The sequence below is a fragment of the Phacochoerus africanus genome, chromosome 2 (assembly GCF_016906955.1).
Source record: "Phacochoerus africanus isolate WHEZ1 chromosome 2, ROS_Pafr_v1, whole genome shotgun sequence".
Lineage (NCBI taxonomy): Eukaryota > Metazoa > Chordata > Mammalia > Artiodactyla > Suidae > Phacochoerus > Phacochoerus africanus.
Window position 1 is genome coordinate 273,424,858 of NC_062545.1, and position 12,293 is coordinate 273,437,150.

General features: G+C 58.4%; 1 protein-coding gene across 2 annotated transcripts; it reads right to left on the reverse strand.

The window, feature by feature from the left end:
• Window positions 1-46: 46 nt before the first annotated feature.
• ASB6 (ankyrin repeat and SOCS box containing 6) lies at window positions 47-5,307 on the reverse strand. Of its 2 annotated transcripts, XM_047768648.1 has the most exons (6): window positions 5,053-5,307; window positions 3,870-4,051; window positions 2,352-2,458; window positions 2,153-2,261; window positions 1,668-1,754; window positions 47-1,571 (listed from the first exon to the last, which is right to left on the reverse strand). In XM_047768648.1, exons 1-6 carry the CDS (start codon window positions 5,163-5,165, stop codon window positions 904-906), a joined length of 1,266 nt encoding a protein of 421 aa, XP_047624604.1. In that variant the 5' UTR covers window positions 5,166-5,307; the 3' UTR covers window positions 47-903. The 2 variants fall into 2 exon arrangements, with proteins under 2 accessions (XP_047624604.1, XP_047624605.1); XM_047768649.1 differs by lacking the exon at window positions 2,153-2,261 and having other exon boundaries at window positions 1,320-1,571.
• Window positions 5,308-12,293: the final 6,986 nt, after the last annotated feature.

A 12,293-nucleotide genomic window follows, 5' to 3' on the forward strand; every position in this document is an offset into this window, starting at 1 on the left:
GAGCCTTTATCCTGAACTGTGGGGGTGTCACACAAGGACCTTTAAGGCCGAGAGAAATCAGTTTAATTTTATAGCATAAATATACTTAGTTGCCTCAGCTAATCTCCAAGGCGCTTACACGATTCACAAGGACCACCTCGTGTGACTGGCAGACAGCTGTGTGAGGGCTCAGCCCAGCGCGGAGTTCAGCTTCCAGTCGGGGTAGCGTTCCCTAGCTGATGAGCCCCTCACAAAATGGGACCCTCTGGAGAGGACGGCCCCGGACATGCATGATTGCTTTTCAGAAGACATGGTCCCCGAAACCCCAGTTTTGGCACAAAGAGCTGCCACTAGAGCGGTGGGCAGGGCGGTAGGTGACCTGGCCCCAGAGCTGTAAAGAAGCCGGCAGGAGGCAGCTCAGCTTCCTCTCTGCCCACAAGAGCACTTTTTGTTTTCTGACAGATGCTAGAGTCAAGGGGCCAGAGGAAAGGCCCTCAGCTGGGCCGCACCGTCCAGGCCCCTCCTACCCTGGGCTTTAGCTACGACCCCAGGCCTGCTTCCTGCAGCTCTCAGGTGGCCTGGTCTTAGAGCAACCCTGCTTCTGCAAATGCCCGGCGCTCCCCTCAAATCAAAGATTATAAACTTGTCCCAAGTCCAAACCCTGCCCCTGGTTCCATGGGTTGAGACGTGGGGTGCCACCAGGGGGAGGTGGGGGCAGTCTCCCTGGAAGATGGAAGCCTCTCCTGCTGGAGCGCCTGCGGCCGTGGGGCCCCCCAGCCTCCTCTGCCCAGGGAGGCCGAGGCCTGGCCTCCAACCTGCACCTCCTGACAGGACTGAAGGTGCACCCCCACGACCGCCACAGGTACGCAAATCCACAGCAGGCTGACGGGGCCACCCAGAGCCTGTCCCCTGCGGTCCGAGCCGTCAGATGTCATCGTCGACTGCACCGCTGTGCTCGCTGAGGAGGTACCACTTGAGCCTGTCGGGCAGAGGTAGCGCCTTGACCTTGGTGTCCACAGGCCACGGCTGAAGGTAGAGCCGGATGTAGACGCGGCACAGGTGCTTGAGCGGTGGCGGGTAGCTCTCCAGCTGCCTCAGGGAGAAGTGAAGGGCCTGGATCTTCTCTGCCAGGCTGCCCACGGGGTGGATGTCGAAGTTCTCGGGCAGCTGGAGTTTGTGCGAGTTGGTCACCATGAGGTCCAGGACGGTCTCCGCCTTGCGCAGCAGGTCCACGTGGCTCTCGTCTTCGGCGCAGCCTGGGTGGGAGCAGAGCCGCTCGAAGATGATGTGGAAGCCGGACCAGCAGGCCGCGCCATGCAGGGAGCAGTTGTAGGCGGCGCCGGACTCCAGCAGGAAGCGCAGGAGAGGGAAGTGCAGCTTAAAGCTCTTGAGGCAGATGTGGGTGAGGGACTCGTGCGCGGGGCACTCGCTGGGGTCGGCACCGTGAGCCAGCAGCAGCCGCGTCACTTGGAAGCAGAAGCGGTTGATGAGCTGGGCCTCCTCCTCGTCCCCGCCCGCCGTCTCCCCCAGCAGGAAGATGATGCAGGTGAACACCGTGTCCCCGTCTTTGGTGGTGGCCTTGACGTCGGCCCCTGGAGGAACAGGCGGGGGGAGGCCTTAGCCCCGCGTTCGGGGGCCGCAGGGGGAAGCCGCGGAGGCGGCGCTGCAGCGCGCGAGGGCGGCCTCACCTCCTTCCAGCAGGAGCCGGATGTTCTCGGTGTTGTGGATCTGCACCCCGTCGCTGCTGGCCAGCGCGTGGAGCAGGGCCGTCTTCCCTGGGGACGGACAGCGAGTGAGGAGGAGCGGGGAGCCAGGAGGCCGCGGTCAGGGCAGCCCCGGAGGTGCGGGGGAGACAGACGCTCAGGACCCGAAAACAAACTTTAAAGACAGCTGACATCTCCACTACGGCTGAGGGTGACGGGTTTCCAGGCGGACTCCTCACTCACACAAAAACAGCGACAGAGGGCCGGGAGATGAGGAATTTTGGGATCCTGAGGTGCCACCTGAGACCTGGCTGGGTCTCTCCCAACAGAAGGCCTGTCCCTCAGAAGCTGAGCACACACCCCTGCTCCCTCCCACACGGCCCGTCAGCAAGGGCACCAGCATGCGCCCGGCCTGCCCTCCCGTGGCCCCCTGGCCCAGGCACATCCCGCTTTTCCACGGGGGCACCTACCGTGCTTGTCGGCCGCATTGACGTCTGCGCCGAGGTCCAGGAGGCGCTGCAGGCAGGGCAAGCGCTCGGGCTCCTCGCTGGCCAGGTCCAAGGGGCTGCTCTCATGGATCTGAGCCATGAAAGCACAGCCAGGTTGGCCTGTGGGCTGCTCAGGGCCCTACCGCCTCCCCCTTCGGAGCAGGCTGGGCCTGGCTCTTACCCGGTCCCTCCGGTTAATGTCGGCCCCGTGGCGCACCAGCAGCTCCACCATGTCAGGCTGGTTTCGCAGGACGGCGATGTGCAGAGCCGTGTAGTAGGTGACCGGGTCTGAAGGCGCAGACGCAGCCCAGTCAGCCCTGCCTGCCCGACAGCACATTCTCACAGGTCCCAGCACCTCTGGGACACTGATGGAAGGAGGCCCGGGCTCCCGCCACCACCAGGGGGCAGGACACGGCTGTCCTCAGCCGGTGCTAGAGCCCAGGCTCTGGAGTCAGGCCTAGGTCTTGGGGGCCTTCTAACGGACATGGTGCTACATCTGGGCTTTGGTTTCTTCTTCTGTAAAATGGGACCCAAAACGGGTTTGCTGGGCAGAACACTCAGAGTGACAGCTCCTTCAGCCTTGCGCTAAAAACCAGGTTCTCCAAGCTGGGTCTCCAAGCGACTGACTTCAGAATGCTCCCCACCACCCTGGCCCCCTCAGCTACCTTTTTTTCCTTTTTTTTTTAATGGTCACTGTGATGTGGGATCTCAGTTCCAAGTCCAGGAACTGAACCCAGGCCACGGTGGTGGAAAAGCCAAATCTTGACCACTGGACTACCAGGGAAATCCCTCCCCTACCCCAGCTCCCTGAACCTCCAGGAGCCCAGCAGCCTCAGAGCCTGTCCTACGCCGGGGAGGGGGGACATCCTGGCCACATCCTGTGTCACCATGAAACCCCCCCGTGTGGGGGGAACCTCAGTTTTTAATGATCCCAACTAGGATCCATGAGGATGAGGGTTTGGTCCCTGGCCTCGCTCAGTGGGTTAGGGATCCGGCATCGCTGTGAGCTGTAGGTCGCAGACTTGGCTCCGATCCCATGTTGCTGGGGCTGTGGCATAGGCCCGCAGTTAAAGCTCTGATTTGACCTCTAGCCTGGGAACTTCCATGTGCCACGGGTGCAGCCCTAAAAAGAAAATAAATAAATAAATAAATAAACCCCTGTGGCTATAAGTCAGGGTCTGCAAGTCTCCTGGCTGACCCCTCCCCCCGCCCCCGAAAACGGCCCCGTCTCCATCCCCCAGCACACAAGCTAGATGCCAGCATGGTCCTGCTGTGATTAATGCTTAATGTGTCTTCTCTGTTTTCCCCTCTCCCTATGACAGGAACAAAAATGCAAGATGGCTCAGAATGAGTGGCAGAAAATTACTTTTCCTTACTTAGCTCTGGGCACAGTGCCAGCAGCCACTTTTTCACATTAATGGAAGCAAGGATTTAGCTGGGAGCTGGGAAAAGTTGGCTAAGTCAACCTCATGGAAGAAACAGCGACAAACTCGCTCTTGGACTTGAGGTGGCTAAGGGCCACTTGAAAGCCCACAAGGGGACGGGAGGCCACCCAGCGTGGGTGTCCTTGGTCACCACCCGTGAAATAAATAAATGAGGCAAGTAGCTCCTGAGAGAAGCCTGAAGGCTTGGTCGCCCATCCAGAGCAGGGCCACACTTAAGCCACCTATCACCCCAGGTCCTCTGGGCTCCAGCTGACCTTCAAAGTTGAGGTTGGCTCCATTCCGCAGGAGAACGTCAGCGGCACGGGTCAGCCCCAGCTCAGCCATCTTCAGCAGGGCGTTGCTCACGCCTTCCTGGTAGAAGGGAGAGTGGGCCTTTCTCTCCAGCAGCTCAGTGAGAACAAGGATCCGGCTCTCCTCGCTGGCGACATAACTGGGTCTGGGGCAGGAGAGGGGGGACTAGTTGAGGGTGGGAACAGCTGTGGGACCAGCTGGCTGGGCACCCTGTGGGTGGGTGGCCTTTTGTCTCTTGATGTCATTCCCCCCATTTCCCCCCAAATCACTCCCCCAAGGCAAGGCAGAAAGTCTCTTCAGAAAAGGTCTGTGGCAGAGAGAGGGCCAAGCTGGATCCTTCTACTGGAGCAGATGCCTCGGGTTTACCAAGAAAGGACAGGGGTTGTCTTCGGCCTCCTTCCATGTTGCCCAGAGAATCTGGCCCCTGGCATGGATACAAAGCCTCATACACCTGGACTGTTGGCACTGAAGGGAACCCTTGTGGCCAAGAGTGAGAACCAGACACTGCGGGACCAGCCCAGGGCAGTCAGCAGACTTCCTGCCTGCTCACACCCAAAGTCAGTCAGCCTCCCCATCTTCCAAAGGCTGGGAGCAGCAAAGCCTTCTGCACCTTTGCCCCAACCCACCCAGCTTCCCCGCCAATTCCAGCTGATCCCAGAGACAGACACCTGACCCCTCTTTCCTCTGTTCCACCTAAGGCATTAAACACTTTACTAACGGTTGTCAGTCTTTCTTTTCTGGAGTATAAGCATCGTGAAAGCTGGGCGTTTGTTTAGCTCACTGATGTACCGCGAACGATTCACTTTCTAACACCCTTTCCAGAGATTCACGGAGAGACCCGCGCCTGGATGTACAACTGCAAACTCGGCTACAGAAAGCTCACTTCGCACTGCTCACAGATGCCACCCGGCTGCCCCGCAACTCCAGGTGGAGGGCACATGACAGGCAGGGTGCAGGGTGGGGCCCTGAGGCGAAGGCCCTGCAAACACCGCACCCTCCAGCCCTCCGGGCGCTGGCCGGGAGCACCCTTCCCCCAGCGCGTCTCGGTCTCATCTGTTAGGTGGGGACACCGCCCGCCCCGCCATGTTTGTCGTGACAATGAAGGGGGAGCAGTGCCGAGTCGGCGGGGGGCAGGGAGCGAGTTACCCGTCCAGGGGTTCCTGCCGCTCAGGGTCCTGGATCCCCAAGGAGCCCAGAATCGCGTCCACCAGCGGCTGGTACTCGAAGATGATCCTCCGGAAGCCGTGCAGGAACGGCATTGCGGTGGCCGCACCCTCCGCTGAGGCCGAGACGCCGACTGAGAGTGTTTCGGCAGCCGCGGTCTTGGCCAGGTTTGGCCACTACTGGTCCAGTCCCCGAACCCGGCCTCATACACAGCCCAACCCACTGCTCCGCGCCGGAAGTGACTCTCACACTTGCACTTCCGGTCCCTCCGGCCCAGGAAAGAGAGTCGGGGTGACAGCGCCCTCTGCCGTCCGGGAGGACCGAGCGCCTTCGGGAGCGCGATTTGGGGGTATCTTGTGGGGCGGGGGTCCCTGGAGAATGGAGGGCGCCGACCTGCAGTCCACCGGGATCCCAGCCCTTCGCTGGCCCGCCCTTTCCCGGTCCGGCCTGGCTCCACCCTGCGATCCCGCCCTCGGCCGCTGGGCGCCGTCCGAACTCCGCCCTTTGCGCACAGCGGCCGGACCCCTGCCCAACTCTCTGCGGCAGTGGAGGGGTCTCGAACTCCAGGTGTCCCCTAGCCCCCCTGAGCTTGGGTCCGAGCGCGGCTTGGCCTGGCTCTTGCCCCCCCCCCCCCCCGCCCCCGCCGACTGGACCACATCCACCCTGACGGGCGATGGGACAATTCCTTAGCCTCTGTCCCCTGGAAGCTCCTCTCCCTGCCAGCTGGGGGCTTCTTCCCCTTTCTCTGCCTTGATGGACTCAATGAACTTTAATTTCTTCATCTGTGAAATGGGGATAATCAAACCCATGCAAGATCCTAGACCAAGAGCTCTGTTACTGTGGGTGGAAGTGTAGCCTAGCAGGAAGGGGCCCAGGCCTGGGGCCACTTTTCTGGAGTTTAGGTATCTACCCCTGGGCCTCACATTTAACCTCTGCCACCTCGAGGCCCACAGGGGAGCCCTAATGACTTCACTTTTGTCCCCCCTGCTTTTTAGGGCTGCACCCGCAGGTTCCCAGGCTAGGGGTCAAATTGGAGCTATAGCTGCAGGCCTACACCACAGCCACAGCAACTCCAGATCCAAGCCGTGTCTGTGATCTACACCACAGCTCACGGCAATGCTAGATCCGTAACCCACGGAGTGAGGCCAGGGATCAAACCCGCAACCTCATGCTTCCTAGTCGGATTCGTTTTCCACTGGGCCACAACGGGAACGCCCCTGGTGACCTCATGATTCTGGAAAGCCCGTTATTAAGAAGTGCACCAGTCCCAGACGTTCACATCGCAGCTTGGGTCTCACCAGCCCCCACCCCTTCCCATGTGGACTCGGGAGCCTCTCCTGTCCAGCACCTGCCAGAGACCAGAGCTGTTGAGGAAAATAGAAAACGTTTAGAGACAAGTTTAAAGCCAACCGCATGTGTCTATGATTAAACATAAAAAATGAGTAGAAAAGGGCTCTCCTGCCCCCAAGAGCCGAATAGTCTTAGCAAGAAAGCCCAATCCAAAGCGTCCTCAATCCGGCTATGGGGACCGAACAGGGGCTGGATAATTGCTCACTGCAATTATGATTCTGTTTATAAGGTTGTTGTGCAGATCAGGTGACAAGCTATTAAAAATCCCCATCAGGCCTTAGAAGCCCTCCTTTTGTCCCCCCACCCCACTGCCTAAGGAGCAAGGAAGAGGAGTAGGGGTGCCAGCAGGGTCTAAGCCCCATTAGGGCAGCCCAGGTTAGGTTCGCTAGAAGGAGACCACAGCATCCCTGGTTCCCAGCACACTTCTTTTTTTTTTTTTTTTTTTTGCTTTGCCTTTTAGGGCATAAGGAAGTTCCCAGGCTAGGGGTTGAATCAGAGCTGCAGCTGCCAGGCTACACCGCAGCTCACAGCAGTGCCAGATCTTTAACCCACTGCCCACTGCCCACTGAGCAAGGCCAGGGATTGAACCTGCATCCTCTTGGATACTAATCGGATTTGTTACCGCTGAGCCACGATGGGAACTCCTGCCCTGGTTCTTGATCCTGGAAGTCTCTTCTCCTGGCGTGAAATTGGGAGACTGCTCACACAGAGATGGAGATTTCCAGCTTGTCCTGTAAAACCAGGCGATCGGACACCCGGGCCCATGTTCCCGTCTGGCAGTGAAGCGCATCTGGAGGTGGCATTTGCTCCAATGTGCCTCTTCTCCCCAGGTGTTACCCTGGGGGGTTGGGGAATGTCTGCTCCCATTTGAAGGGTCCACCCTCCACCCTCCAATTGATCAAGGCTCTGAAGGGCACAGCAGCCCCCAGACGACCTAAAGGCGTCACAGCCCTATTTGATCCAGGGTGACTTGCTCCACGGCGCAGGGCTGAGAGGCCTGGTAAAGGGAAGAGCGTGTGTCAGTAGCTAGATGGGGTCCGCGGCAGAACTGGGGTTGGGGGAAAGGTTCTGGCAGCCCCAGGTACTGCTGGGCTTTTGGTGACATCACCCCCCAATCTCTGCCCACCTGTCTTTTTTTTTTTTTTTTTTTAAAGACTGCCCCTGAGGCATATGAAAGTTCCCAGGCTAGGGGTCGAATCAGAGTTGCAGCTGCCTGTCTAAGCCACAGCCATGGCAACCCCGGATCCAAGCCGCATCTGTGAACTATACAGCAGTTTGCGTCAACGGTGGAATCTTAACCCGCTGAGCAAGGCCAGGTATTGAACCTGCATCCTCACGGATACTAGTTGGGTATCCGGGTATGCGGGTTTTTCTTAACCCGCAGGGCCACCCAGGGAATTCCTGCCTACCTCTGTCTTCCAGTGGCTTTCTTCCCTGTGTCTGTGTCTCTGTCCTAATCTCCCTGTCCTCTCTAAATAGCACCAGTCACTGGGTTTAGGACCCACCCTAATCCAGAACAAACTCACTTTTTTGTTTTCTTTGTTGGCCGCCCCAAGGCCTGTGGAGTTCCCAGACCAGAGATGAAACCTGAGCTATGCTTTCAACCTGCACCACAGCTGCAGCAACACCAGCGCCTTTAACCCATTGCGCCTGGCCGGGGCTCGAACCTGCGTCCTGGTGCTCTACCACCAATCCTGTTGTGCCACAGCAGGAACTCCTGGACTCATCTTACGTTGACTACCTTTGCAAAAACTCTATTTCCAGATAAGATCACGGGTGTTCCAAGGGGTTCGGATTTGAATGTGTCTCTTTGGTGGACACAATAACGCTGCTTCAGTGGGTGACCCCAGGCCTGGCCCTTCTGATCTCTGGGCCTCACCCAGAGGTTCCCCACCTGCAACCTGAAGGCCCTTCAGCTCTGAAAGTCCTGGAGTCAATAAAAAGGTCTTTGGTGTCACCGATGGTCTCTGGCAACAAGAGAACTATCACTGGTGCTCAGGACAGTGACAATAATGAGTTAACCTGAAATACTGAGCCCTTTCGATGTGCCAGGCCCTGTGCGAAACGCTTGACATACTGCTCTTCATACACCCTACTAAGCCGATGATGGTGTTAACACCTTCTCTTCAAACAAGGAACCTGAGGCTCAGAGAGGTTTGGGTACCGGCCCGACGTTGCACAGCTAGGTTGGGACTGTAACCCCAGTTTGGGGGACTCTTCCATGTACCTGGCCTCCAGGGCTCAAGTGCCTCGCAGCTTCTCCGGCTCTGGCCCCGGGAGGGTCCCGGCATGCCGCAGAGAGGAGCTGGCCCCTGCTCTGTCACAGCCCTTGGGCACCACACAGTGGAGCAGGCCCTGCCGCCAGCCCGTCGCCCAGGCTCCTATCTTTAGAAAGCTCTGTGACCCATGACCTCCTTCCCGTCAGTAAGGGCAACCCCTGTTTCCTCCATCTGCCTCCCATTAAGGCTCTGTCGCTCAGAGGCTCTCATTTCAGCTCTGAACCTTCTCTCTTCTTTCCCTGCTATTGCCTCTCACTCTCCTGCCAGCCCAGCCACTTCCTGCCATCCAACACCAGCGTTCTTAGCAGGCTGGGGGGCCTGGGGCCAAGCACCCAGTGATCAGACCCTGGCAGGGTCTGTCCCTGACTCCTCCTCCCCAGGGAGTTTGGGAGTCCCTCTGACTATCCAATGCACAGAGAGAAGGAACCTTAATATATAAAGCACTTTTAAAAATCGACAAGAGGGAGTTCCCGCTGTGGTGCAATGGGTTAAGGATCCGGCACCGTCTCTGTGGTGGCCCGGGTTTGACCCCTGGCCTGGCACAGTCTAAAAAAGGATCCAGTGTTGCCACAGGTGTGGCACAGGTTGCAGCTGTGGCTTGAATTCAGTCCCTGGCTTGGGAACTTCCATATGCCTGGGGTCTGGCCATTAAAAAAAATATCAACAATAAGAAGGCAAAAATACTAACAGAAAAATGGGCAGAGGACATGCATAGGTGAGTCACAAAGGATGAAAAACTGTCAACAAAATGAGGAGAGATGTTTAGCCACTCCAGTGGTCCAACGCCAACGATGGTAACAGCCGACTTACAGAACTTAACCATGTGCTAGACTCTGTCCTATGGCAGCTCAACAAAGCGAGTTATAGAACAGTAGGTGCCGTCTGATCCCATTTAGGGAAAAAGCTCTGTGTGTGTGTGTGTGTGTGTGTGTGTGTGTGTGTGCGTGCACGCACGCCCCTGTGCATGGGCAGGAATAATTCTTTTTTTGTTTGTTTGTTTTTGTTTTGGTCTTTTTAGAGCTGCACCTGCGGCATATGGAAGTTCCCAGGTTGGGGGTCCAATCGGAATTGCAGCCAGTGGCCTATACCACAGCCACAGCCATGTGAGACCCAAGCCTCCACTGCAGCTCAGGGCATCACCAGATCCTTCACCCACTGAGTGAGGCCAGGGATTGAACCTGCATCCTGATGGGTACTAGTTGGGATCTTAACCCACTGAGCCACAGGGGGAATTCCGATAGGCGTGATTATTGACGGCCCCAGGCTGAGATATTAGTGGTGGGTGTTTCTGGGTTCTGGGATTTGGGAAACTCTGATCTTTGTGTTTCCGGGTATTTCCTACCCTCTTACCAATGAATGTGACTTAACCTGAGACTCAAAATGCGAAATCAGCCAGAGGCAGGGGATCAGGCCCTGCACTTCCTCTTACATTTAGGGTCCAAGACGAGGCCATGAACGCCGGGCAAGGCCCCCGTCTGTCCACAGAGCCTTTTCTCCTCCCCCCTCTGTCTGGTGACATCCCTCACAGCAGGAAGATCACCTCCCCCGAGCCCTTCCTGAATCCGCCTCCCACCCCCAGACCCCCTTCACTTCCCGTCCCAGGCCCTCGGTACCACAGGGCCCAGCCTGACCATATGAATGAGACGTTGCTAAGAGCAGCAGCCTTTGGTGGGTGGCATCCTGGGCCCCACGAATTAGATTGGAAACTCTGCGCGGATGTCTCATCGACTCGTCAGAACACCCCAGGAAGCAAGAGACAGTGGGACTCCCATGGCACAGTCTGGGAGAGCGAGGCTCAGAGAGAGAGCCGACCCGCTCCAGGGCAGCCAGCCAGCCAGGGGCCCAGCTGGGACCCCATCTCGGGCCTGGCCTGTCACGTCTCCCTGGAGCCCTGCCCGGCCATGGTCCCCCACGCTCTCTCCCCCTCCCACGCTTGCTCACCCGTTCCCACACTCACACACACAAAAAACACTCACACCACAGGCTCACACAGGTGCTCACACACACACACACACACATGGACTTGTGACACCACATTCATTCTTGTGAGACGTTCTCACACACAAGCACACACAAACACTTCCTCAGACACACTCATTCATACACACGCACCACACACTCAGGGCAGGGGCCGAAGGAGGGCGGTGTCACGGCCCCTCCCAGCATCCCCGCCTTCCTGGTGCCCCTCTGCCCAGGAGAGGCTGGCAGCAGCCACAGCTGTCCCTTGTAAGGCCCTTGAGGGGGAAATTGGGGAAAGGGCCCCCCTTTAATTTTTCTCTTTCTCTCTCTGTCTTTTTCCTTTTTGGAGTTGGCAGAGATGTTGGGAAAACACAGCGATCTGCCCCTAAGAATAGGCTTCCTCGTCTCCTGGGTGGGGAGCCTGGTGCGTCCCGGGCCGCGAGGCACAGAGGGGCGGGGTGGGGGTGGGGGTCATGGGGCCGCCGCCCTGGCCTTCTTCCTGTCCTTGTCCCTGTCCGCGGCCCTCCTCAGGCCCAGCTCCCCCTCCCTCTCCTGCCCCTACACCTGACCCTGCCCTGCCCCCCGACCCGAGGAGGCCCAGCCCACTTGGCCCCGCGGGCCCCAGTCTCTGTGCTGTAGGGCAGGGCCCAGTTCTCTCTTCCCGGAGGCCTGGTCCTCGGTGGGCTCAGGGGGAGCTGAGGGACTGGAAGATGCTAGGGAGGGTGGTAGGGCCTCGGCGCAGCCACGGAAAGACATTGCTGTCCCTTCCTGCTCTCCTGAGAAGCACTGAGGGACATTGGGGGGATCCGAACACCCGGGACATGTGTATTCCCACGTGCCCCTTCCGAGAAACCTGGCCCTGCTGGCCAGAGCCCTCTGCTCTGACCTGCCCCCCACCCATCCCACACCAGACACTTCCAGGCGGTCCTGATGCTTGGCCAGACGTGAGAGCCCAGATGGGCAAAGCCCCCAGGTGGGCAGCCCAGAGCCTCAGAAGGGATGCTGAGGGAGCGTCCCCTTTCTCGGACATCCTTGTGTGTCTGCATCAGAGGCCCCCCTTGCCCGCCCCCCTCCTCAGCCTCTTCCAGACAAGGGAAGTCCTTAGAGATTCAGAAGCCCAGGAGAACAGGGTGAGAAGGTATCTACAGCCTGTCTTAGCCTGGGCTGCCATGCAAAGTACCACAGGTTGGGTGCCTTAAATGACGAACACTTATTTCTCATGGCTCTGGAGGCTGGGAAGTTCAAGATGAAGATGCCAGCAAGGTCGGTTTCCTTCTGAGGCCTCTTCTCTTGGCTTGTAGGCAGCCACCATCTCCCCAAGGGGGTGTGTCGGGGGGGTCCCCCTCAGGACCTCAGCCAACCTACCTCCCAATGGTCCCACCTTTTTTCTTTTTCTTTCTTGGCTGCCCCGTGGCATATGGAGTCCCCGGGCCAGGGATCAGATCCGAGCGGCACTTGGCACCTATGCTACCACTGATCCTTAACCCGGTTGCCAGGCTGGGGATCGAACCTGCATCCCCGCATTCCAGAGACACTGCCGATCCCGCTGCGCCACAGCGGGAACTCCAGTCCCACCATTTAACGCCATCCCATTGGAGGAAGGGCTTCAGCATCTGAATTTGAGGGTGGGGAACA